Source organism: Panthera tigris, chromosome B4, assembly GCF_018350195.1.
Source record: "Panthera tigris isolate Pti1 chromosome B4, P.tigris_Pti1_mat1.1, whole genome shotgun sequence".
NCBI lineage: Eukaryota > Metazoa > Chordata > Mammalia > Carnivora > Felidae > Panthera > Panthera tigris.
This window is the reverse complement of record NC_056666.1, coordinates 134,484,556-134,507,661: the sequence shown is the minus strand read 5'-3', so window position 1 is coordinate 134,507,661 and position 23,106 is coordinate 134,484,556. Positions and strand designations below refer to the sequence as shown.

General features: G+C 50.1%; 1 protein-coding gene across 1 annotated transcript in view; it reads left to right on the top strand.

Moving 5' to 3' along the window:
- ARFGAP3 (ADP ribosylation factor GTPase activating protein 3) overlaps positions 1-22,732 on the top strand; it is a 54,167-nt gene extending 31,435 nt beyond the window's left edge. The window contains exons 11-16 of the mRNA XM_042993443.1: positions 393-515; positions 6,558-6,689; positions 12,228-12,351; positions 13,247-13,337; positions 20,129-20,250; positions 21,657-22,732. Coding sequence (XP_042849377.1) covers positions 393-515; positions 6,558-6,689; positions 12,228-12,351; positions 13,247-13,337; positions 20,129-20,250; positions 21,657-21,674 — 610 coding nt within the window. The 3' untranslated portion in view covers positions 21,675-22,732. The remainder of the gene's footprint in view (positions 1-392; positions 516-6,557; positions 6,690-12,227; positions 12,352-13,246; positions 13,338-20,128; positions 20,251-21,656) is intronic.
- The last annotated feature ends 374 nt before the right edge of the window (positions 22,733-23,106 follow it).

Genomic DNA, 23,106 nt, shown 5'->3' with positions numbered 1-23,106 from the left:
TGGATCTTCCTTGTTGGCGTCAACTGGGAAAGTATTTTCTCATGATTCCTTCCTTTCTTCAATTGTTTTACTCCTCTCTAGTATTCAACCTAGCATGAAAAGTTCCAAAGTGAGTCAAAGCAAAAAGGAAATAGGCCTGACTCATTGTTAAGCGGATGCTGCAGACAGAACTAATATGTGTGACTGCATCTTGTGCAATTAGTTCCAGTCCTCACAAAGGCCCAGTATTTTTCGATGCTTATGCCAAAAACTATATATGCCGTTTTTATTGCTCATGTTTTTAACCCCACGAACGTTTTTGTTGAAAGTATGAAACGTTTATTCTTTGGTGAGCACAAGTGTCTTCCTGAACTGATGTGATTCCTCTCCCTTTTATTCTCTGTTTTCTCCAGTGGTATTTCACATTCCGTGACTTCAGATATGCAGACCATTGAGCAGGAGACGCCGATCATAGCAAAATCAAGAAAGAAGTACAGTGATGACAGTGGTGACCCATATTTTACTTCCAGCTCAAGGTAACCTGCCCCAAATCAGCCTTAAAGCGTTGTTTTAGAAAGTGGTCATTAATGTGGACTGACTCGCTTATTTGCATTAAGAGCAAATACAAATCAGTTTACTTCGTTGCTTCTACAAGCTTTGGCTGGAGTCAAGGGCGTCCTTTGGAAAATTATGGGGGAAAGATTCGTAAGTGGACAATGCCTGCGAGATGTTTATAATAAAATCAGTGACCAAGAGTTGAAAATAGAGTAGGAACTTGCAGGGCGCCTGGGTGGCTTAGTTGGTTGAGCATCTGATTCTTGACTTTGGCTCAGGTCACGACCTGAATTCAAGCCCTGTGTCGGTTAGCACAGAGCCCGCCCGGGATTGTCTGTCTCCTTCTCTCATTTGCCCTTCCCCTGCTTGCGTGTGTTCTCTCTCTCTCTCAAAAATAAATAAACTTAAAAAAAATAAGAAGTAGGAATTGTGTTGATCTAAGTGTGAAATTGGAGAACAAGGCAAGAGCCCGAAGGTCCATATCCTTTTGTTTCAGAACAAATAGCAAACACTATTTGTGTGTGTGTTATCAATTCATGGAAAACACTAGTACACTCTGAAGGCTCTCAGGGTCAGCTAGGTGCCGGTCCTTCAGCCTCCACCATCAGATTGGGACCAGTTGCCTAACTTCGGTGTGAAGGCAACCGTGGCAAGTACCACGGTTCAGGTTCAGGGGCCTGAAGGGCAGGGAGAACAAGTTGAGACTCGAACTGGCTCACCGTGTGAGGTTCTTCCAAGAACCTGACCCATACAGGAGAGTCCTGCTAAAAAGGCACCATGTAAACCTGGGCTGTGAACTGGAGGTGAGCACCAGCTGAGAACACAGGGGTGAGAGGTGTAGACCCCGGTTCACACGGTCTGGATTTGAATCCTGGCTGGGCCACTTAACGACTGTGTGACCTTGGCCAAGTCGCTCAACCTCTCTGTGCTGCAGCTTCCGCATCTGTAAGTTAGAGATGCTGGGGTCTGCCTCACTGTGTTGTGCGATGGTAAACGAGTTGATGCAAATGGAGCGCTTGACTATTTGTGTGATGTTTAGCTGCGTTTATGACATAGGGGTTCAGTTCGAGAGACGTGACTCAGTCTAAATGTGTAATTACTGTGGTTAGATTCTTAACTACGCCGAGGGCCACCTTCAAGTTTGGAGCTCGGGAAAATCGAGTGTGTGTCCATCAGTAATGGGCGGTGCGTTGAAGGAGGCTCCGTGGCTCACGTCTGGAAGGCCATTACTGTTGTCTGGCGGTTACGTATGCAGGCTCGAAGCGGTTTCATATCTACATGGGCTATATGTTTCATATACATACGAGATACACATACATGTTAACTATTAACTGGAAGCTGATTGTGACACACATCTTCCCAAAGTTCATAGCATAGTACTCTGCCTAAAAAATTCCCTCACACTGCTTCCCATTCTGTCAAGTCCAGATATTTTACCAAAAAAAGTTACTAGGTTAGTGGTGTTCCCCGTCAGTGCCGCCAGATACAGGGATGGTTTTGTACCTGTTGTGAGTCACTTGTATAACACAGCAGGTGTGGTTTACACAGAGGCAACCCCCCAATCGTGCCTTTCAAAAGTATTTAGGGGCGCCCGGGTGGCTCGGTCGGGTGAATGTTCGACTTTGGCTCAGGTTGGGATCTCGCGGTGTGCGGGTTCAAGCCCCGCATCGGGCTCCGCGCTGTCGGCGCAGAGCCTGCTTGGGATTCTCGCTCTCTCCTCTCTCTGACCCTCCTCCACTTGTGCTTTCTCTCTTTCTCTCTCAAAATAAATTAATAAACTAAAAAAAAAAAACACACATAAAAATATCTACATAGGGGCGCCTGGGTGGCTCAGTCGGTGAAGCGTCTGACTTCGGCTCAGGTCATGATCTCGCGGTCCGTGAGTTCGAGCCCCGCGTCGGGCTCTGTGCCGACAGCTCAGAGCCTGGAGCCTGTTTCAGATTCTGTGCCTCCCTCTCTCTCTGCCCCTCCCCCGTTCATGCTGTGTCTCAAAAGTAAATAAATGTTAAAAAAAAAAATTAAAAAAAAATTACATATATTTTCTACAGGATAAAATTAAATTTCTAACTTGATTTAAAAGCTGCATGCATGTGAGATCATTTCTGATTTGCTCTTTATTTTTTTCATTAATTTTTTTAATGTTTATTTATTTTTGAGAGAGAAGAGAGTGAGAGACAGAGCGTGAGCAAGGAAGGGAGGGCAGAGAGAGGGAGGCACAGAATCCGAAGCAGGCTCCAGGCTCCGAGGCGTCAGCGCAGAGCCCGACGCGGGGCTCAAACTCACAAACTGCGAGATCGTGACCTGAGCTGAAATTGGACACTAACTGAGCCACCCAGGTGCCCCATGAGTGCCTTTTCTAGCCTCCTTGGTTGTGACCACTGCTGGTAGAGAACAAGGGAGCTGTTAGTACTCTGGCGACTGACGGATCGTAAACACAGCCTCCAGGAGAGCCAGCCTGTTAGCTCCATGAGCAGCCTGCACTGCTTCCGAATTACTCATTAGCCCTTTAGAACTTGAACATTATAAATTATGAAATAGTGCTGTTTCTATGAAAAATAAAATCCACCATATCTGGGATTTTTCACATTGAATTCCATTATATTCAGGATATAAACAGTGTAATTATATACGGAGTACAAAATAATGAAACCAGAGTGATTTGCTCAGCCTTGTATAAGCAGTCAGCGTGGCCTCCACTGGGTAGACGGTTGTCTACAGCTGTAAATCAGATATGCACTGTTGGGGTACCAAGGGATTGCAAGGAATGTCCTCAGGGTTGGATGAAGACGGAGTGAGAGCAAAAATACAAGTGAAGAGCCTTGAGAACCAGGATCTAGAAACCAGAACATTAGAAAGTCAGTAAAGGGACGCCTGGGTGGCTCAGTTGGTGAAGCCTCCCGACTTCAGCTCAGGTCACGATCTCACGGTTTATGAGTTCGAGCCCCGTGTCAGGCTCTGTGATGACAGCTCGGAGCCTGGAGCCTGCTTCGGATTCTGTGTCTCCCTTTCTCTGCCCCTCCCCCACTTGCGCTCTCTCTCTGTCTCTCAAAAATAAGCATTAAAAAAAAAAAAAGTCGGGAAAAATGTGGAAATCAAGACTGCTGTGTTTCTAAGGTCAGGCAAGTGCCCCACAGCCATCAGGCATCAGTTAGCCCATCCTTCCAACCGATGGGACAGCTGTCTGCACCCCCAGGGCTGCTGCTCACCTCCCACATCTGTCAGCGCACAGAGAGCCCACCCCCCACGCCCACCTGCCCCACACTTAGAATGCTGCCCAGTGCTCCTGCTGCCCAGTAGGATCCGAGCAGAATGGCTTTCTCTCTCCTGATTTTTGTTTTTTTGTTTTTTAAATTTTTTTAATGTTTTTTTAAAATTTATTTTTGAGACAGAGAGAGACAGAGCATGAGCAGGGAAGGAGCAGAGAGAGAGAGAGGGAGACACAGAATCCAAAGCAGGCTCCAGGCTGTGAGCTGTCAGCACGAGGGGCTCGAACTCACAGACTGTGAGATCATGACCTGAGCCGAAGTCGGACGCCCAACCGACTGAGTCACCCAGGCGCCCATCTCTCTCCTGATTTTTGAATAATCCAGTCATTGAAAAAATCTCACATGCTTATATTCCAAGATGAGCACTGGGACTTACAAGAATGAAGAATATTTCCTTCGAGTGACACTAAATCTGCAAAATCCTAAGTCCCAGCAGCTCAGAGTTGCGAAGAGCCTGCAAGTTCCAACCACCCCCTGCCCGGTCCTTCCCACCCTCATGCCCCCAGCATCGTCTTGGTGAGCATCCTCCAGGGGACCGTGCTGCCCCTCTCCCCACCCCACTCCCCCTCCTCCTCCTCCTCCTCCAGGCAGCCATTCTGTCCTGGGGCAGCTCTGTGAGGAATGATGCCTTTACTTATGTACTTATGTACTTATGTACTTATGTACCTTGCTGGGTTTCTGAGCTCAGATCAGCGAGGCCCGTGAGAGCAGGGGCTGGATATGTCTCCTTGCCCTGTGTCCCCATCTAGCAGAGCACCGGCTCCTCCTCGTAGATGCTTGTTAAGTAGTTTCTAAATTCCTCATTGACTTGGTCTTAACTCTCTCGCTTGGACCTTTACAAATAAATCTCTTGAATAATTGAAGATACCTTTCAGGCCAGTGTGCCTCCCACATCTGGCAAGCCCCCTTCCTCTGAGCCACTTAAAAGTCTGCTTGTCCAGGTCTCTCCTCCACAGGGACCGGTTGTCCCTGCTCCTCCAGGCAGAGCCGGGGCTCGGGCCCACCTGCCCATCAGCCACCAAGAGAGCCTGGCCTGTTTCTCGCTGAAACACGGATCTACTCTGAACCTGTGTCTTCCTTACACGGAAGAGAAGGCTAGCGGAAGGAGATTTGTTCTTCAGGACCTCCTCGCCAGAGAAGGCAGAGCCCCTTCTGGAAATTCTGCTTTCTCTCTATTATCCACGGGAAGCCACACCATCTCCTTCAAATAGGTTTATCCCTTTCGCCTTTTTTTTTTTAACCCAGAAAAAGTATGTTTGTTCTTAGCATTTCCAACCCCCCAACTCTTAGCTCGTAGGGGCCCTTGGCCTATTTTTTCCTACAGGTTCTTGCTGCCCTCTTATATTCATCTTTGGTTACAGGCCCCTCTGACTGCCCAGGCTCTCCGTCTTTGTGTGACTTCTTGTGACATCCGAGCTCGGTGTTCACCATGTATCCCATGCGCGTCTTTTCTTACTCTGCAGAAAGCCAGGTGACATCTTTGGAAGAAAGCCTCTACATTATCTTCCATCATCCTTCCTTTCTCAAGACCTAAGCCTTGGAATCTGCCTCTGCTGAACTTCTTTACCTCCACATTTAAGGAGTGGGGGGCGCCTGGGTGGCTCAGTCTGTTAAGCATCTGATTCTTGATTTTGGCTCAGGTCATGATCTCACCATTTGTTACATCGAGCCCTATGTGGGCCCTCTGTGCTGCCAGCACAGAGCCTGCTTCGATTCTCTCTCTCCCCCACTCTCTCTCTTTCAAAATAAATAAATAAACATTAAAAATATAAATAAATAAAGAGTGTGTATCTGGCAGGGCTCTTTTCCATCCTAAACTGTTGTGAATTCTGACAAAGCACGGTCACTTCTTAAGGCTCTGGCACATCCACCTCACCTCTGAGTCTCTGTCCTGTTCCAGGCAAACCCTGTTGCTCGTGGTCAGAGATTTTTCTGTCACCACGCAGGACAGGAAGCTGCCGTGGAGCTTTGCTCTCTGAGCAAGGCCCGGCTCAGGGGTACTCAGCTGGCGAAAGAGTAAACCCACCTACAGGCCTACAGATCAAGTTCACGTCAAGCCCCAGGCTGGAAAAGCATCCGCACAATGGTCCAGCCATTAGCCATCCATAGCTTTGTATCTGACTCCGCCAAGAGGCTAATTAGCACCATTCACATTAAGTGGTCAGGGCTGTCGCCAGGCTTACCTGGCAGGGACTGCCAACAGGGAGCTCCTCGAGTGGGGTTTTTGTTGCGACTACCTGATTAGGCAGAACTAGACCCAGAGAAAGCAAAATACGTAACCTGTGGGGAATAAAGACGCTCAAAGGCATCGTGTGCTATCCGGATGGGCTAGGTTATACTGCACTGACAAGTATCCACCCCCCGCCCCCCGGCCCCCAACCCCGTCTTAAAAGCTTAACACAACAACGGTTTATTTCTTGTTCAGCTGAGGGTACAGGTGATTGTCCAGATTACCTGTCCTTTGGGTAACACCTTGATCTTCCAGATGGATGGAAGCTTCTCCTGCCTGAGGCTGGAGCGCCTGGAAAACCACCTTATCTTTCATGTGGCACGGGAAGAAGGGACTGGGCGAGTTGAGCACGGGCACTTTAAAGGCCTTGGAAATGACTCTCCTCACGCCTGCTTCTGTTTCGTTCGTCAGCTCTCGTCACATGGCCACTCCAACCGCAAGGCCCAGGAAGTGTAGCCGCCGTGCACCCCATGTGAGTGGACATCAGTAAGGTCTCCCAAGTCACCATGTCCCTCTTTTTCTTACAGGTACTTTGACGAGCCGATGGAGTTAAGGAGCAGTTCTTTTTCTAGCTGGGATGACAGTTCAGATTCCTATTGGAAAAAAGAGACCATCAAAGATACGGATACTATCCTGAAACCCACGGGCTATTCAGACAGGTATGAACAGAGAACGGTGGGATTGTAAATATTGAGGCCATGGGTCTCCAGGGAAATTCTCTAAGACTAGCGAATGATTTTATTCTACTGTTTCGAGAATATTCTTTGCATCCTGGTCTGTTTTCTGACCTTACAATCTTGCCTTTCCCAGAATGTCCTATAAATGGAATCATACGGCAACTGGCCTTTTCAGACCGGCTTCTTTGACTTTTCGTAGTGCATGTGAGACGCTTGTCATGATGTTCCTTCCTCTTCGTTGTTGAGTTGTTTGTCAGTTCACCTGTCGAACAACTACCTCCAGTTGTTGATTATGAATGAAAGACTTTACAATCTCCTGTCCAAACCGGACAAAAGTGCAGGGAGACCTAGTAATACGTTGGGACAACAGGCACAGCCTGGGATTATGCTGGGTGACTGCAGTCTGTGGCCAGCCTACTCATTTTGTATCCTGCGTGATGCAGAACGGTGTCTTCCGTGCATTGCAAACGGTGCCCTCAGTATTCACCAGCCTACCTCCACGGGGAGCTGAAGATCAAAATGGTGGGTCTGTTTACATAGGAAAATTCCTTCAAATGTCGGGTGCTTTGGAGATTTACTCATGTTTGATTAGAATTTTCAGGCTTTTTAAAATGGCCTGAAATCCTTTTACAAAATTACTACCGTCAGCTTTTTAAAAAGTAAAATGGCATTAGTATACATTATAAATGAGAAGTGCATTTGCCTCACCTCAAATTAGTTTAGCCTATTTGGGCTGGGTTTTTTTTGTTCGTTTGTTTTCATTTTGTGTGCTGGCAACACTTAAGATCCGTCCTCCTAGCGAATTTCACGTATATAACACGGTATTACTTTCTATGGTCACTCTGCCTACTTTACATCCCCAGAATTTACTCATCTTGTAAATAGAAGTTTGTACCCTCTGAACATCTGCCCATTTCCCCTACCTTGAAGGCTGTGGGAAAGAAACACCATTCTACACTATGAGTTTCACTTTTTTTTTTTTTTAATTTTAGATTCCACCTATAGGAACAAAATCGTGCGGTATTTTTCTTCTTTGTCTGGTTTATTTCACTTGGCATGATGTCCTCCAAGTTCATCCGTGTTGTCACAAATGGCGGGATTTCCTTTTTTTAATGGCTGAATAATGTTCCACTGTATATATATTTTCTTCATCCATTCATCCATCAACAGACATGTATCTTGGCTATTGTGAATAATGCTGCTGTGAACATGGCAGCACAGATATTTCTTCGAGATACTGATTTGTTTGTGTCAGATACAAATCGAGAAGTGGGATTGCTGATCAACTAGTAGTTCTATTTTTAATTTTAAAAAAAAAATTTTTTTAATGTTTATTTTTGAGAGAGAGAGACAGATAGAGCGGGGGTAAGGGCAGACAGAGAGGGAGACACAGAATCCAAAGCAGGCTCCAGGCTTTGAGCCGTCAGCACAGAGTTCGATGTGGGGCTTGAACTCATGAACCGTGAGATCATGACCTGAGCCAAAATCAGACACTTAACCGACTGAGCCACCCAGGCGCCACTCTGTTCTTAATTTTTTGAGGGACCGACCTCCATACTGTTTTCTGTATGGCTCTGCTAATTTGCGTTCCCACCAACAGCATACAGGGGTTCCCTTTTCCCCAATTCTCATCCATACTTATCTCTTTTGGTACTTGCCATGCAAACAGGTATGAGGTGACATCTCATTGTGGTTTTGACTTGCATTTCCCTGATGATGAGTGATGTTGAGCATCTTTTCAGATACCTGGTGGCCATAAACTTCCTTTTTAGAACTGCTTTTGCTGTGTTTCATGAGTTTGGGTATGTTGTGTTTCCATTTTCATTTGTTTCAAGATATTTTTTTATTTCCCTTTTGATCTCTTCATTGACCCACTGGTTGTTCAGGAATGTGTTGTTTAATTTCCATATATTTGTGAATTTTCCAGTTTTCCTCTCTCCAATCACTGATTTCTACTTGCAACCATTATAGTTGGAAAGGACACTTTATATGATTTCAACCTTCTTAAACCTAACGTATGATTTAAACTTATTTTGTGACCTAACATATATTTGTCCTGGAGAATGTTCTATGTGTGCTTGAGAATGTGTGTTCTACTGCTATTGGATGGAGTGTCTTGAATGTGTCTGTTTGTCCATTTGGTCTAAAATGCTGTTGTTGAAGTCCAGTTTTTCTTGATTTTCTTTCAGGATGATCTGTCCATTATTGAAAGTGGGATACTGAAGTCTCCTATGTGATTACCCTTCTGCTCTGTTAATATTTATATCCTATATTTAGGTGCTCCAGTGTTGGGTGCATATATATTTAAAATTGATCATATATGTGTATACACACACACACACACACACACACACACACACATATTTATATAGTTATATAATGACCTTTGTTCCTTGTTACAGATTTTGGCTTAAAGTGCACTTCATCTGATATAAGTATGGCTATCCCTGGTCTCTCTTGGTTTACATCTGCGTGGAGTATCTTTTTCAGTCTCTTTACTTTCTGCCTATGTGTGTTCTTCAAGCTGAAGAGAGTCTCTTGTAGGCAACATGCCGTTGGACCTTGTTTTTTTAATCCATCTGGCCACTCAGTGTCTTTTGGTTGGTGAATTTAGTCCATTTATGTTTAAAGCAACTATCGATAGGTAAGGATTTACTAATGCCATCCTAGTAATTGTTCCTTGGCTGTTTGGTGGTTCCCTTGTTCCTTTCTTCCTCTCTTGCTGTCTTCCTTTGTGAATTGATGACTTTCCATAGTGGTATGTTATTATTTCTTTCTCTTTCTCTTTTGTGTGTATACTATAGATTTTTGCTTTATGATTACCATGAGTCTTACCTAAAACATCTTATAATTACAGCAGTCTATAAACAGCCTATAGCCGTCAGCACAGAGCCCGACGCAGGGCTCAAACTCACGAACGGCGAGATCATGACCTGAGCTCAAGTCGGATGCTCAACTAACTGAGCCACCCAGGCGCCCCTATAACAGTCTATTTTAAGTGGATAACAACTTAACCTAGATTACATACAAAAATTCTACCCTTTTACTCTACCCCCTTTACATTTTATGTTTTTGATGTCGTAATTCACTCCTTCTTATATTGTATATCCAGTAATAAATTAATGTAGCTATAGTTATTTTTACCATTTTTGTTTTTTAACTTTTATACAGAGGTTAGTGATTTATACACCACCATTGCAGCATTCAAGTATTGTGAATTTGACTGTGCACTTACCTCCATCAGTGAGTTTTATACTTTCATGTTTTTATGTTACTAATGAGCATTCATCAGTTCAGCTTCCAAGACTCCTTTTAGGATTTCGGTGACACAAGTCTCTTGGTTGGCAGGGTTTGCTTGTTTGTTTGTTTTTCACTTCGAATATATCCTTCCCCTGTCTCCTGGCCCTGCTAGGTTTCTGCTGAGAAATCTGCTAATGGTCTCCCAGGGATTCCACTGTACATGCTGAGTTTCTCTTCTCTTGTTGCTTTAAAAATTCTTTTTTGGGGGGCACCTGAGTGGCTTAGTCAGTTAAGCATCTGACTCTTCATTTTGGCTTGGGTCATGATCTCACAGTTTGTGGGTTCGAGCCCCATGTGACAGTGTGGAGCCTGCTTGGGAGTCTCTCTCTCTGCCCCCCCCCCCGCCTCAAAAAACAAAAACAAAAAATAAAAAACAAAAAAACTTAAAAATTCTTTTTTTCCCCCTTATGGCTTACCTTTATTCCCATGACTTACTCATTTCATAACTGGGGCCTATTTCTCCCTCTCCCCTTCACCCATTTGGCTCATTCTCCCACCCCCCTTTTGTCTGACAACCATCATTTGTCTGTGTCTATATTTATACTTCTGATTCTGCTCTTTTTTTGTTTGTTTATTCATGTTTTTTTTTTTAAGATTTCTTTTATGAGTTGAATCGTATGGTATTTATCTTTCTTTTTGTCTTTGATTTTTAACAGTTTTATTATAATGTGTCTTGGTAAAGATCTCTTTGGGTTGAATCTCTTTGAGGACTTTTGAGCTTCGTGTACCCGAATGTCCATATCTCTCTCCAGATCTGGGAAGTTTTTAGCTGTTATTTCTTGCAATAAGCTTTTTGCCCCTTTTGCCCTCTCTTCTCTTGATGGGCCTCCTGTAACGCGTAAATTAGTTTCTTACGGTGTCCCATAATTCGTGTAGGCTTTCTTCACTCAGTTTTATTCTTTTTTCTTTTTTTCTCCTCTGACAGGATGATTTGACATGACCTGTCTTCGAGTTCACAAATCCTTCTGCTTGACTCAGTCTGCCGTTGATGTCCTCTGTTGTATTCTTCAGCTCCAGAGTTTCTGTTTGGTTCTTTTTTGTGATTTCCGTCTCTGTGTTGAACTTCTTATTCTGTTTGCGTGTTATTTTCCTGACTTCGTTGAGTTGTGCGTGTTCTCGTAGGCTCCTGAGCTTCTTTAAAACGGTTATTTTGAAATCTTTGTCAGCCGATTCTTTGGGATCGGTTATTGGAAAATTACTGCGTTCCCTTTGTGGTGTCGCGTTTCCTTGATTTTTTGTCCTGCTTGGCGTCTTGTGTTGCTGTCTTCCCATTAGAAGAAGAGTCACCTCCTCCTGTCTCTACCGACTGGCTTGGGGTGAGAAATGCCTTCACCAGCAGCCCTGCTAGGGATCCTGAAGCTTTCTCAGACCTTTTCTATGGAAATCCCACTCTATACTACTCGTTCCCTTTTGGGGCTGGATTCTTAAGATGAATGCCGTCTCTCAATCCCACAAGGCCATGCCAGGTGCTCGAGCCTCCTGTGTACTCTCCCTTGGTGCCTGGAAATGCTCCTTTGTGTACTTCCCCCCAGTCCCAGAGCGGGCTGGCTTTCTGCACATGCTCAAAGGCTTGTCCTCGCCGTCTGTGGGGGCTTGTGCAGGGAGCCGACTATGAAGGTGGGAGATGTGTGGGTGAGGTGCACAGAGCGTTGGAAGGCATCCATGGGCCAGCAGGGGGCTCCACGGGCAAAGTGTACCCAGCTGCTTGTGAGCAGGCTTCCTCGTGGCGTCCACAAAATGGTCGGTGGGACCTACGTGCCTTTGAGTTCTGAGCCCTGGCTGCTGTGCTTCCAGCCTCTCCCAGCCCCCAAGCCATGCAGATCACCTCAGTACCTCAGTACTGTGGATGGGGTGGGAAAGAAGGGGCATTTTCTGCAGTGTCCCACCCAGCAGGGGAAATCGGGCTCCCACTCACCAGCCTCTCACTTTCCCCCCATGGGAGATATTGCAGGCCAGGGGGCTCTCTCTTGGTACTGAGCTGTGCCGCCCGGGGAGAGGGGTGACTCAGGGAAGGTGAAACTGTGCCTCTTACCCTCTTTCTTGTGCCCAGTCTTGGATCATTTTACTCCCAACAGTGTGTTGGAATCTCTCTGCTGCACTCCTGCGTCCTGTCTGTGGACAATTGTCAAGATCAGTGTACTGTAGGGGGACGATGGTAGAAAACTCCCTACTTCACCGTCTTGCTGACGTCGCTCCTGGTCTGCCTGTTTTTAATTATAGACCTACTGCCCGCCGTAAGCCAGACTATGAGCCAGTTGAGAACACAGATGAAGCCCAGAAGAAGTTTGGCAATGTCAAAGCCATTTCATCAGATATGTACTTTGGAAGACAAGCCCAAGCTGATGTAAGTGTCCAGAGAGTTTGTGTGAGCCCTATTGAGCAGGAAGCGAGCAGGGACCTGGGAGCCAGGGGAGGAGGTGATAGGCGCAGAGTGGGAGGCACTCAGACTGTGAGAGGCCCCTGGGCCCAAGGTGATGGAGTCGGGACTCAAACCCAGGTCCTCCTGACTCCTCCCCCTCACTGCCCCAGCTGGAGAAGAGGCTAGAAGGTAGGGATCGTGTCTCACGTTTCTCTGATTCCTTTCTCAGTGTTTTGAACACACATCTATTTAATATGTTTGGAAAAAATTTCAGGCGATTTTTGATACAGCTGTAACTTACTTAACTTTTTAATGATTATTAATGAAGTTAAATGGCGTATATAGATATGTTCGGGGAGGGTATATATATTTATTTTCAGGTTGTTGCCTCTCGCCTTAGAGGAGTCCTGCTACACAGAAGGATCATACGGCAATGGAGAGGCCTAAGGTTTTTTCTAACGTCGGGGTGCTGGTGTGCTTGTCAAAGCTCTGGGAGGCGCGCGTCACTGCCAGGTTTCTTGGGCGACACAGGGAGCTGCTTCCTAAAAGCACTGAGTCTATTTCGTAGCAACAGAGCTTTGCCCGGCACTTCAGGAGCTTAGAGTTACCACTTGCTCTTCCCACCCCCTAAAAGCTGCCTTATTTTAAAGCTGGCAACATTTAAGTCTACTTTGAAAGTCACGGGGCAGAGCCGATGTGGGCAGCCGTGCAGTGGCCTCTGCTGGCCGCTGGTGGGCACAGCGCCGCGACAGAGGTGCCCTGTTGCTCTCTGGTTCCCCTGCCCTGAGCAGCTGTGAACTGACAGCTCCTCGCTGATTCTTTTTGCAGAATTGCTCACAGCCTTTGGAGCCTGATGTTTCCTATTCCTTGTCTTCTCTAGTATGAAACCAGGGCTCGGCTGGAGAGGCTTTCGGCGAGTTCCTCCATAAGCTCAGCGGATCTGTTTGATGAGCAGAGGAAGCAGACGGCAGGTAATGGGGGCGCGGGGCTGCCAACAAGGTTGGTGCCCAACGTGTCTACGGCATGAGTACGTTTTCTCTGCATAGAACTTTTCACTTTTCCAAGATCATCCGCAACCGTCACGTGATGCTCTTTCCCCCTCTGTGAACAGAGCAGAAGTTACCGTTTCAGGCTCGGTGTGTGAGGAGACCGGGTCATGACATTTAAGCGACGTCCCCGGGTTGCCAGAGAAGTCATCTTCCTGGAATGTGTTTCCTGGTTCGGTGCAAAGGCCTTGTCTGATTTGTGTGGTATCACAGCCCCGCGGGTGGACAGCCCTGGGCTCCTAGCTGTCACTGACCGCTCCCTGCCTGAGACCTTGAGTGTTTCGTGTCATTTTCCAGTCTTCCCAGACTCCTGCTCTGTGAAGCGGGTAGATACTACACCCCGCGCAAGGTGGCACTGAGGCTCAAGTGAGGTACTATGTGTGAAGTGCCACCTGGGTGTCTGGCACCCAGGGGAGACAGAGGCAGGTAGAACAGGGGACTTCACCAGGCTGTCTTCGAGGGAAGGCAGAATGTGGCTGTGGAAACAGGCAGGTGCAGAGGAATCTCCTGTCTCCCCAGCCCTCTTAGGGTGCAGACCCCATGGACGAGAGATGCCTGGGAGCCCCAGGGAGTGCACCTCAGAGCATGGGCCCATCCTGGACGTCCAGAGCCGAGCCGGTCTCTGCTTGTACCTCTGGGTCCCTGAGCCATGACCGAGTCCCACCCAGGCCTCAGCCTGGCCAAGGGCGACGGGAAGGCTGTGTGTTCTTCCTTCGTCACAGCTCGCATTAAAGGAGCGGTGTCCTCTGAAGTCACTTCAGGAACCCACTCGGCGGGAGAGCCCAGGGGGAGGGGACCTCCAGAGCCAAATGCTCCAGGCCCAGGACCACCTGCTCCCCCTCGTCCCCAAACCTGGAGGAGCCAGGCCTGGGCACAGGTGACCAGCGTGGGCAGCTGCAGAGAACAACTGTTTTCTGAGTACAGCGAGAAACAGCCTCAAGAGAGAAGGTCGCGGGACAGACCCGAGTGCCTGGAACCTTCAGTGCTGGGGTGTGGGGGATGCTGGAAGATCCACTGTGGCCCTCAGGTTCAGTAAGCACACCAGGCTGCTTGCCGCCGTGGGAAGGAGCTCTCCACCCAGGGGATACAGGGCCCCAGGGGCAGGTGGGGGCCAGGGCCTCAGCTGCTGTAGGGAGCCCACCAGGCAGGGGTGCTCGGTGGGGCTGCGGCTCTCAGGCCGCTCTCTGAGCTGCCTTCTGCACCGAGTCCGGGTGGGGCAGGGTGGCTCCTGGACTTGCATTCTTATCTCTTGTCGGGACTTCCTCTTGTGGCCGCCTTCCCAGGTGGAGGGGTGCTGGCCCTGTGCCCTTCGGAGGGGAGCAGGGGAGCATCCCCACAGCCCCGCCTCCCCCCGCCAAGGGTATCAGGTCAGCCCCTCAGAACCTCAGGTGTTGAAAGTCGTCTCCCCCCAACCAGCTGTGTGTGATTTTGTAATTCAGGTTATTGGAAGTTTCACTCTGAAACCCCGTTTGTTTAAAAAAGGAAAAAAAAAAACATTTGGAGATCAAATGAAAACTCTTTCCAATTGCTGAAGGAAAATTGTGGCCGGCCCATGTATACTTTCCCGTCCCCTTTCAGAGAACAAAGGTTCTTTAATTGTTTGGGCCCTGTGTGGGTCCCGAACTCAGGGTCACAGAAAGGGTGCCACCCCCCCCCCGCCCCCCGCCGGCCTCCGTGCTCCCTCCTCCATCCAAGCCCACGGCTCAGACCGTGGTCACCTCGTTCGGCATCTTCCATCAAGCACATCATAAAAGTCGCCTTCAGTAACGACCGTAAGTGCATTGAACAACTCTTATTAAATATTTACTTTTTGTCAAGAGTGCATTTCGGCAAACAGCAAAAGCTGGTTTAAGAGACTATTCTGGGTTTCTTATCTTAGAAGCTTTCCCATCTGTGAAATCTCAGTCATTGAGGAGATCATGGTATACTTTATAATTTCATTGTGGTGGGGGCGGGGGGGGGGGGGGGGGGGGGGGGAGGGGGGAAATGACTCCAGATTCGAAATGCCTCCTGGTGAAACAAAATGCTTCCTGGGGATGTGTTTAATCCAGCAGCCTGGACATTTGTCAAGGGCCCTTCCCTTTCGGGATAAGGGAAGGACCAGATGAAAGACACACATAAGCACCCGCCGCCAGCCTGGCATAGCGCCGGTCCCTGTGGCCGTCCTCCCAGAGCAGGGTCAGCTGGGGGAGGTGGGAGTGCCATCACCTGGGTCCTGTGTCGGGAGGCAGCCACTCAGGGCACTGAATGACAGAACAGAGGCAGCTTTGGGAGAGCAGAAGCTCCAAGCCCAGTCTGTCCCCTCGGGGTTTTTCTTTCGAGAAAATGATTCCGGTTATTTGAATCTGAGCGTGTCCACCGGGAGGGCCAGAGACGCTGAGGCCCTTCTCTCCTAGGCTCCACTCGCTCGTTTGCTCCGTGCACCTGTTTGCTTTGTCCCCTTGGGGCACCTTGGCTGCTCTCTTCTTTCCTCCTTACTCAGGCCCGCGGTCCAGGCATGCGACCTCTTTGGGGCCTGCAGATCTCCAAGCACTGGCCTCAGTCTGCAGCCACGTGATTTTGTTTGGTCAGGCGGTGAATGTGTTTGTCACAGCTGCGCCGTGGCGTCGCCGACCCGGAGTCGGCCGCCGGCCGGAGTCTCGTCACTTGGGCACAGGGCTGCCGTGCGGGTGGCAGAGAGGTCACTGCCGTGCTCTGTTCGTTATTAAACTCGTCACTCATGTCATGTTGGAAACCCTTTCTTCTCTCCCTTCGTCCCCATTTCAGGGAAACGGGTACGTGATCGTCTACTGAAAATCGATTGTTTGAGGAGCCGGGGCACCGTCCTGGGCTCCTCGGGCTTCCGCAGCACCACCCTCCCACCTCCTGCAGCTACCCCTTCTCCCTTCTCCGGGCTGATTCTACCCAGAAGTCTCTGGTCGGCCCAGGTTTCACATCCTGCCCTTGCTCCCTGCCGCTTGGCTCTCAGCTCCTGTGGGCCTTTCCAGGCTCAGTTCCCAGCGTTTTCCTGCTCCAGCCCTGGGTGCACGCTCTGGGCGCCCTCTGCTGTCACCAGGGTAGAGGTCATCTGATGAGCCCCCCCGCCCCGGACTGGACCCTAAGCCCTTTGGGGACAGGACCTGTCCGTTTTCATCTCCGTCCCCTGGCAGCTGGCATGCCTGGCACAGGGAAAGCCCTCAGGATGTGTCTTTTGAGTGAACGAATGGACGGGTAATGAAGGAGCCCTGGAAGCAGGGGTGCCGGTCAGCGGGTCCCTCAGCCAGCTGAGCGCGGGAGCCACGGTCCTCACTGTGCTCGTGCCCCTTCCAGCACAAACAGGAACGTCCCCTGCCCCGGCTGTGATGTCACGTGGCCAGTGTCAGGCGCCGTGTGCACATTGCCGTGGTTCTTTCTGTGCGGAGGTGGCCTCTGAGGCTTCCACCGAGAGACGGCCCCACGGGTCCCCATCTCGGGTGACTCTGCAAAGCGGACCCCCTGCCGGCCCGTGGCGGGCACAGTGAGGTGCCAGCACGGTGTCACTTGGCCTTCCCGACTGATACAGGGCCTCCACGCCAACCACTTAACGCGGCGTGGCTCGGCTGGCCCCGTCCCCCGGCCTGGACACTCCGGGGCCTCTGTCTCTGTCTTGCCACCTTTTCGGTTGCTTGAGCCAGAAACCTGGGAATCAGCCTTAATTTCTCTCTTTCCCAGCCCCCCGCTGCCAGTTGGTCCCTAAGCCTCCTCGGGACACTCAGACTCACCCACCCCACTGCCACCGGCTTCGGCTCGGCCGCAGCCACTCGTATCTGGACTGCCTTGGCGGCCTCTAACTGCTGGCCGAGCTCTCCGGGTGCTGTTATCGGTTGATTGTCTGCCTTCCCCAGTAGGCAGTAAGCTCTGGAAAAGCAGGTTTGTGATGATGTCCTCAGCACCAAGCCCGCTGGGGGTGTAATGGGGACAGATAGATAGCAGGGAGACCGGGCACCTGACCTAGACCATAGGTCAGGGAGCCTCTTCCTGAGGAAGCAGCTTGAGCCGTCATTTCCTGGAGCCCATTGTGTAGTCTGAGCGCACTGGGGCTCTGCTGCCCCGGGCGGCCCTCAAAGGAGACACGGCACCCAGATACGAGAGGAGGAGGGAGACCTTCAATCAGCTTTCACAGGTTTGCAGGCAGCAGACCTGCCGGCGGAGGGTGGGAAGCCACCTCCCTGCCAGAGACCTGACACCCGTTCCCGAGTTGGCAGGCTGCTTACACTCCCAGGACTCAGATGGATAGTGAGGATTAAGTAAGGAGTAAAGGTGCACGATAACAGAGGCTAAATCAGATCTGAGTTCGTTTCCCTCTTACATGGGACTCTGGGGAGGCAGCTCAGGACATGTGCTGTGTTCCCAGATGCCAGGAACCTAGGCCCTTCTCCTCTTGTTGCTCATGATCTCCTCTCCATACTTCACCTCATGCCCAATATGGTTGCTCCAGCCCTAGCCATCCCATCTGCATCCCGGCTAGCAGGAAGAGGCAGGGAAAAGGGCGGGCCTCAGCCCTGGATGGCGCTTCGGCTTACGTCCCACTGGCCAGAACCCTGTCACCTGAACACACCTTGTTGCAAGGGTTAGAATTTGGGAGCTCTGTACAGAGAAGGGGAGGAGAGGAGAGGAAGGACTCTAGGGGATGGGCCGCCATCTCAGGGCACCTGGGGACTGTACCTAGTCGGTGAGAGATCATGGTCCCAGAGCTGTCCCGCCTTAGCTGTGCTCTCTTCTTTAAGTGCTTCTCAAGTTGGAGGGGCGCCAGGGTGGCTTTGTCGGTTCAGCGTCCAGCTCCGGCTCAGGTCACGATCTTGCGGTTCGTGGGTTCGAGCCCCGTGTCGGGCTCTGTGCTGACAGCTCACAGCCTGACTCCTGTGTCAGATTCTGTGTCTCTCTCTTTCTCTGCCCCTCCCCTGCTCATGCTGTCTCTCTCTGCCTCTCAAAACTAAATAAACATTAAAAAATTTTTTTAAAAATTTCCCAAGTTGGAAACTTGTAAGTGGAGGTGCTTCTGCTAAGGTCCCCCCTGCTGACCTCTGGTCCAGACCTACCCAGCCGCTGTGGACCTCTCCAGGTAGTGGCGCAGCCGTGACCCTGGCTCTGCACACTCAGGATCTCATACTAGCTTCCTGTTTGCTATGAAGACCCATCTGCAGGCCAGTAGCAACACTGGTGAGCGGCTGTGCTAGGATTTGAACCCAGATCCAGCGTCCAGGCTGGGCCTCCACTCTTTTATTGGCCAAGGCCTGCAAAACTTTAAAAAGTCAGTTGGAGGGGTGCCTGGGTGGCTCAGTCGGTTGAGCATCCGACTTCAGCTCAGGTCGTGGTCTCAGCTCATGGGTTCGAGCCCCACGTCGGGCTCAGTGCTGACGGCTCGGAGCCTGGAGCCTGCTTCGGCTTCCGTGTCTCCTCCTTTCTCTGCCCCTCCCCTGCTCACGCTCTGTCTCTCAAAAATAAAATGTTTGAAAGAAATAAAAACAAAGTTAAAAATGAATAACAAGTCAGCTGGAGGCAGAGAGGGGAGGAACCCGCACCGGCGGCCCCTCCCTGCATGGTGGGCACGGGAGCCGTGCTGGGGATCCACACTGTCCCTTCTGGGCGGCGTCCGTGTGGAAAGATAAACACGTCCATTCCGTTTTTTCTTGGAAAGGGAACTGGCTTCTGTTGCTTAAGGGCCAGGTGGGTGCGGCTGGGTCGTGCGGGGGTGACTGGGCTTGGCACCCTAGGACCTGCAGGGTTTGGGCTCGCTCACAGTCACGGGGCCCCTCCGGCTTTCTGTCACACCTCTGTGACGGAGCCTCAGCCCGAAACCCTGGCTGTCTGCTCCGGAGCTGCCGCCGCTCAGGTGCGATACCGCCGACGCGCTTCACTTGCGCTGGTGGAAATAGGCTGATGTTTCCGCCGCCGCCAAAGCCGAAGCAAAGAAATCCCACTGGTTCTGGCCTCAGGAAGCAGGGGGGGGGGGGCGGTGGTGAGCTTGGCTCCGGCTCAGAGTCAGAAAAGCCTCAGAGAGACACCTGTGCGTTTGGCTCCCCTCCCTAGTGAACCTCGTTCTCCTGTCCTGCAGGCTTCCCCTGCCCCGAGTGGCAGGTGACAGAGACAGCGGCCGCTGCGGTGCCTTATCCCCACCGGCAGCCCCAGAGCAAGCAAAGGCTCCTCTCCCTGAGAGATACAGGAGTCCCAGGAAGGCTCTGATCGGCCAGGCCTGGGTCACACGCCCACCCCTCTGGATGGAGTCCACGGGGCTCCCCAAGAGAAGGGAGGAGGGCTTGTATCAAAAGCGCGGGGTGGGGGGGATGTTGAGCAGTCAAAACCTAGAGATGTCCGCCCATCTGCCATTTACTGAGTATTTACCTGTCAGATCTTGTGTTCGGAGGAGGAACCAGGAGCCCAGAGAGGGTGAGAAAGCTCTCCAAAGACACACAGCTTAGAAGAGACTGCCAGTATTTGAACCCCTGGTGGTCCCAAGACCCAATACAACATCTGCTCTCGTACGGGGTCTTACAGCTAGTTCAGGGTGGGGCTGGCACTGAAACAGGTCCTGACCCCACCGCAAGGTTCTTCTCCCTTCCGCCCAGCTGCTGCTGCGGGAAGCGGGAAGCGGGAGGGGAGGGGATTCTGTGCCCTCTAAGGTCACGGAGTGCCCTGGGCACCGGTTGTGCCGCCTGTCGCCACGGTCCAGTGACAAACGGCATCTGTTCTGTGTGCAGGAAGCTACAACCTCACGAGCGTGCTGCCCACTGCGCCTGACATGGCCCAGTTTAAGCAGGGAGTGCGATCGGTTGCTGGAAAGCTCTCGGTCTTCGCTAACGGCGTCATGACTTCCATTCAGGTCAGTGCCCCGGGGGTGACAGGAACGGAGCGGGGTGGTGGCTCTGGCGTGGAAAACGCAACTTGGACCGCTCTTCACCTGCTGGCAAATTAGATTTCCTGCTGTTGATTTATATGTTTGCTACGGTGTAACCCGGGACGTCATGAAAACCAGAAATTGGGCTTTTATTCCTGCTTAAATGTTCTCGTTGATGACTCTAGAGGAATTGTTACAGGAATTGATCGTATGCTCCGCTTTCCTGTGTTGGAACAGAGAAATAGGAAGAAGAAAATAAAAACTGCCCATGATCCCAAGGACAGCTTCTGTTACTGTTTCGGCATATTTTATTTTAGTTCTTGATTTCTATGCACACCTTCTTAGAACTCAAACGGATTAGGTTGTATAGATGATTTGACATTCTCCGTGGTGCTCTGCTGTGAGCATTTCTGTGTAATTCTTCAGAAGCTACCTTCTGTTGAGCGAAAATGCAGAACGTTTATTTGATTCTTCCCTAATTTGGGGATTTACGTGGTATTTCGGTCTCCGAAATAAGGCAAGGACGGGGCATCCTCGCGCACAACAGCGGAAGGCCATCTCTTAAGGCTTACTTCGTGAACCTTCTGGTGTACGTCCTGTTCTTCTAGGTTGCTGCTGCTAATGCGAAAACGTGGCCACGGGCGGTAGGACCTAATCAGTGTGGCCTCTGGTGCCTCTGAAGGGGCTTCCCCGCTTGGGGAGGGGGTGGGGCGGCCCCCACTGAAGAGAATCCCCTCCGCCCAGAGGTTCCTGCTGTTTTGGCTGCTGTTGAGAACAACCTTTGGTTAGAATTCACGGGGCTCTTTTCATGTCCCTGAGGTCAGCTGAGCCCACATCAGGCCTTCCACGGAGGTGACATCCGTATTTTAGGGAAGGTCATCCCCCTTTTATAGGGTACCCCTCTTTTATACCTTTATTTTATAGATGCAGAATCGGAGGTACGGAGGTTAAGTTGCTTCTGCAGGATCTGCAGGATCGCTCAGCTGAGCCAGAATTTCAGGGTTCAGACTCCACGTGTGTTACACCTGCCTCCCAGAGAGAGGCTCACCCCTTGGCTCCCCACCCCCACCCCCAGATGCTTTGCGCCCCTCCCCATAGACCCCCCCACAGCGCAGGAGCCGCAGGTGGCCGCGGGGGTCAGGGACAGGATGTCCTCCTGTCCACGGCCCACGCAGACCTCGGCATCAGGAAGCCCCGGCTGTGGCCACGCCCCTGCCAGTTACTGGGCTCCTGGGGTTGGGGGGGGGGCGGCGTACGTTCCAGATGCCAGACGGTCGGTGTTCTGTGTTCACTGCCATGTCAGTTTGGGAACGCTGAGCGTTCGGTGCGCGTGAGAGGGAGAAACCGGCGCTGAGCGCGAGCAAACGTGCGTCTTGCTTCTCTCTCGCCAGGATCGCTACGGTTCTTAGCACCCACGCGGGGTCGCGCGTTTCCAGAAAGGCCTCTTGACGTGAACCAGTGAGCACGTCGCAGACCGCAGTGAAGACCGGACAGTTTTGCAGATCTTTCTGCTGCTTTTTCACATGGTATACATGCATTCCTGATTTCTGATATTTCCTTTGAGAAATTCTCATTTTTGATGTAGTAGAAGCTTTATTGTAATTTCTGTTTTGCGTTCCTTCCCGCCCATGCGCTCCTTCTGGCATATCTATGTGTAGCCTTGCTTTATTTGTGTGGAATCTGGTTCCAGCAGCTGGGGGTCTGGAGACAAGGGCTTCTCCCACCTCTGAGGGCTGAGAGCCTTCCTTCCGGGACTGGGGGAGGGGGTCTCAGTGCCGTGTGACCTGGGGGCTAAGGGCTACCCCAAGCATTGATGCTCCAGAGGCCCGGAGAAACCAAATTCACCAACACACGTTTCATTCAAAAGGGAGCAAAGAATAAAAACAACAGACCACAAATGTCTAATTTGGCAGGTTGCTTCATTTGTATTTCCACACGTTACAGTGATTTCAAAATAATGTTTAAAGCCATCTGTCCCTTTGTATGATCTATAAATTCAAAAATAATTTACAGTGAGCACTTTTAACAAGGCTAAGCTTCTGCATTGCCAAGGGAATTAATCTTCTGACACAGTGTTGCTGTTTGAATTTATGGGAGATGTCAGCTGGGAATCTCCTGAGTGTGTTTACGAACCGACATAGTGGACAGAATTTAAAATGAATAAGGTAAGAAGACAGACCCACGGGAAGTATCTCAGTACATGGGAGAACAGTAGTTGTAACTGGGTAGTTTTGTTAATATTTTTTATCTTAATCTTGGTTTTCAAAAAATTACAGAATGTGTATAAATGAATAAAGAAAAATAATTTGGCTGTGTTTTAGACAGCGTTAGAATATATTGTTCAGCACAGTAAAATATATTTGAAATCTGATGAACCAGAAATGTGGTTTCAACTGAATATTTTGTGAATTTTTCTTAAAAGATCAAATTTGTAGACTTCTAAATATAATAAACCCTTGCAGCAGATCGTGTTGCCTATTTTGTTTTGTTTTTTTTTACAAAAGCCTTTGTAATGAATCTTGTAAATCAGGGCTCATGATATAACATTGGCATGCATTTGAACTATGATATAATTAGAGATGGATCTGTTTTTCATGTACGTTTGGGGCCTGATGTGCAGCTGTCATTAACTGAGGTGTTGTCCCCAGGGCAGTGGCAGGTGGGGTGTCCTTGCTGAAAGTGAGGACGTGCACAGTGGCATGTCCCGAGCCCAATGTGTTGCTGTAACAAGATACTACAGTCCGGGGGGCTTAACGGCTCTGGAGACCAGAAGTCCAAGATCAAGGTGCCATCAGGGGTGATTTCTGGAGAGAACTCTCCCCCTGGCTTGTGGAAGGCCAC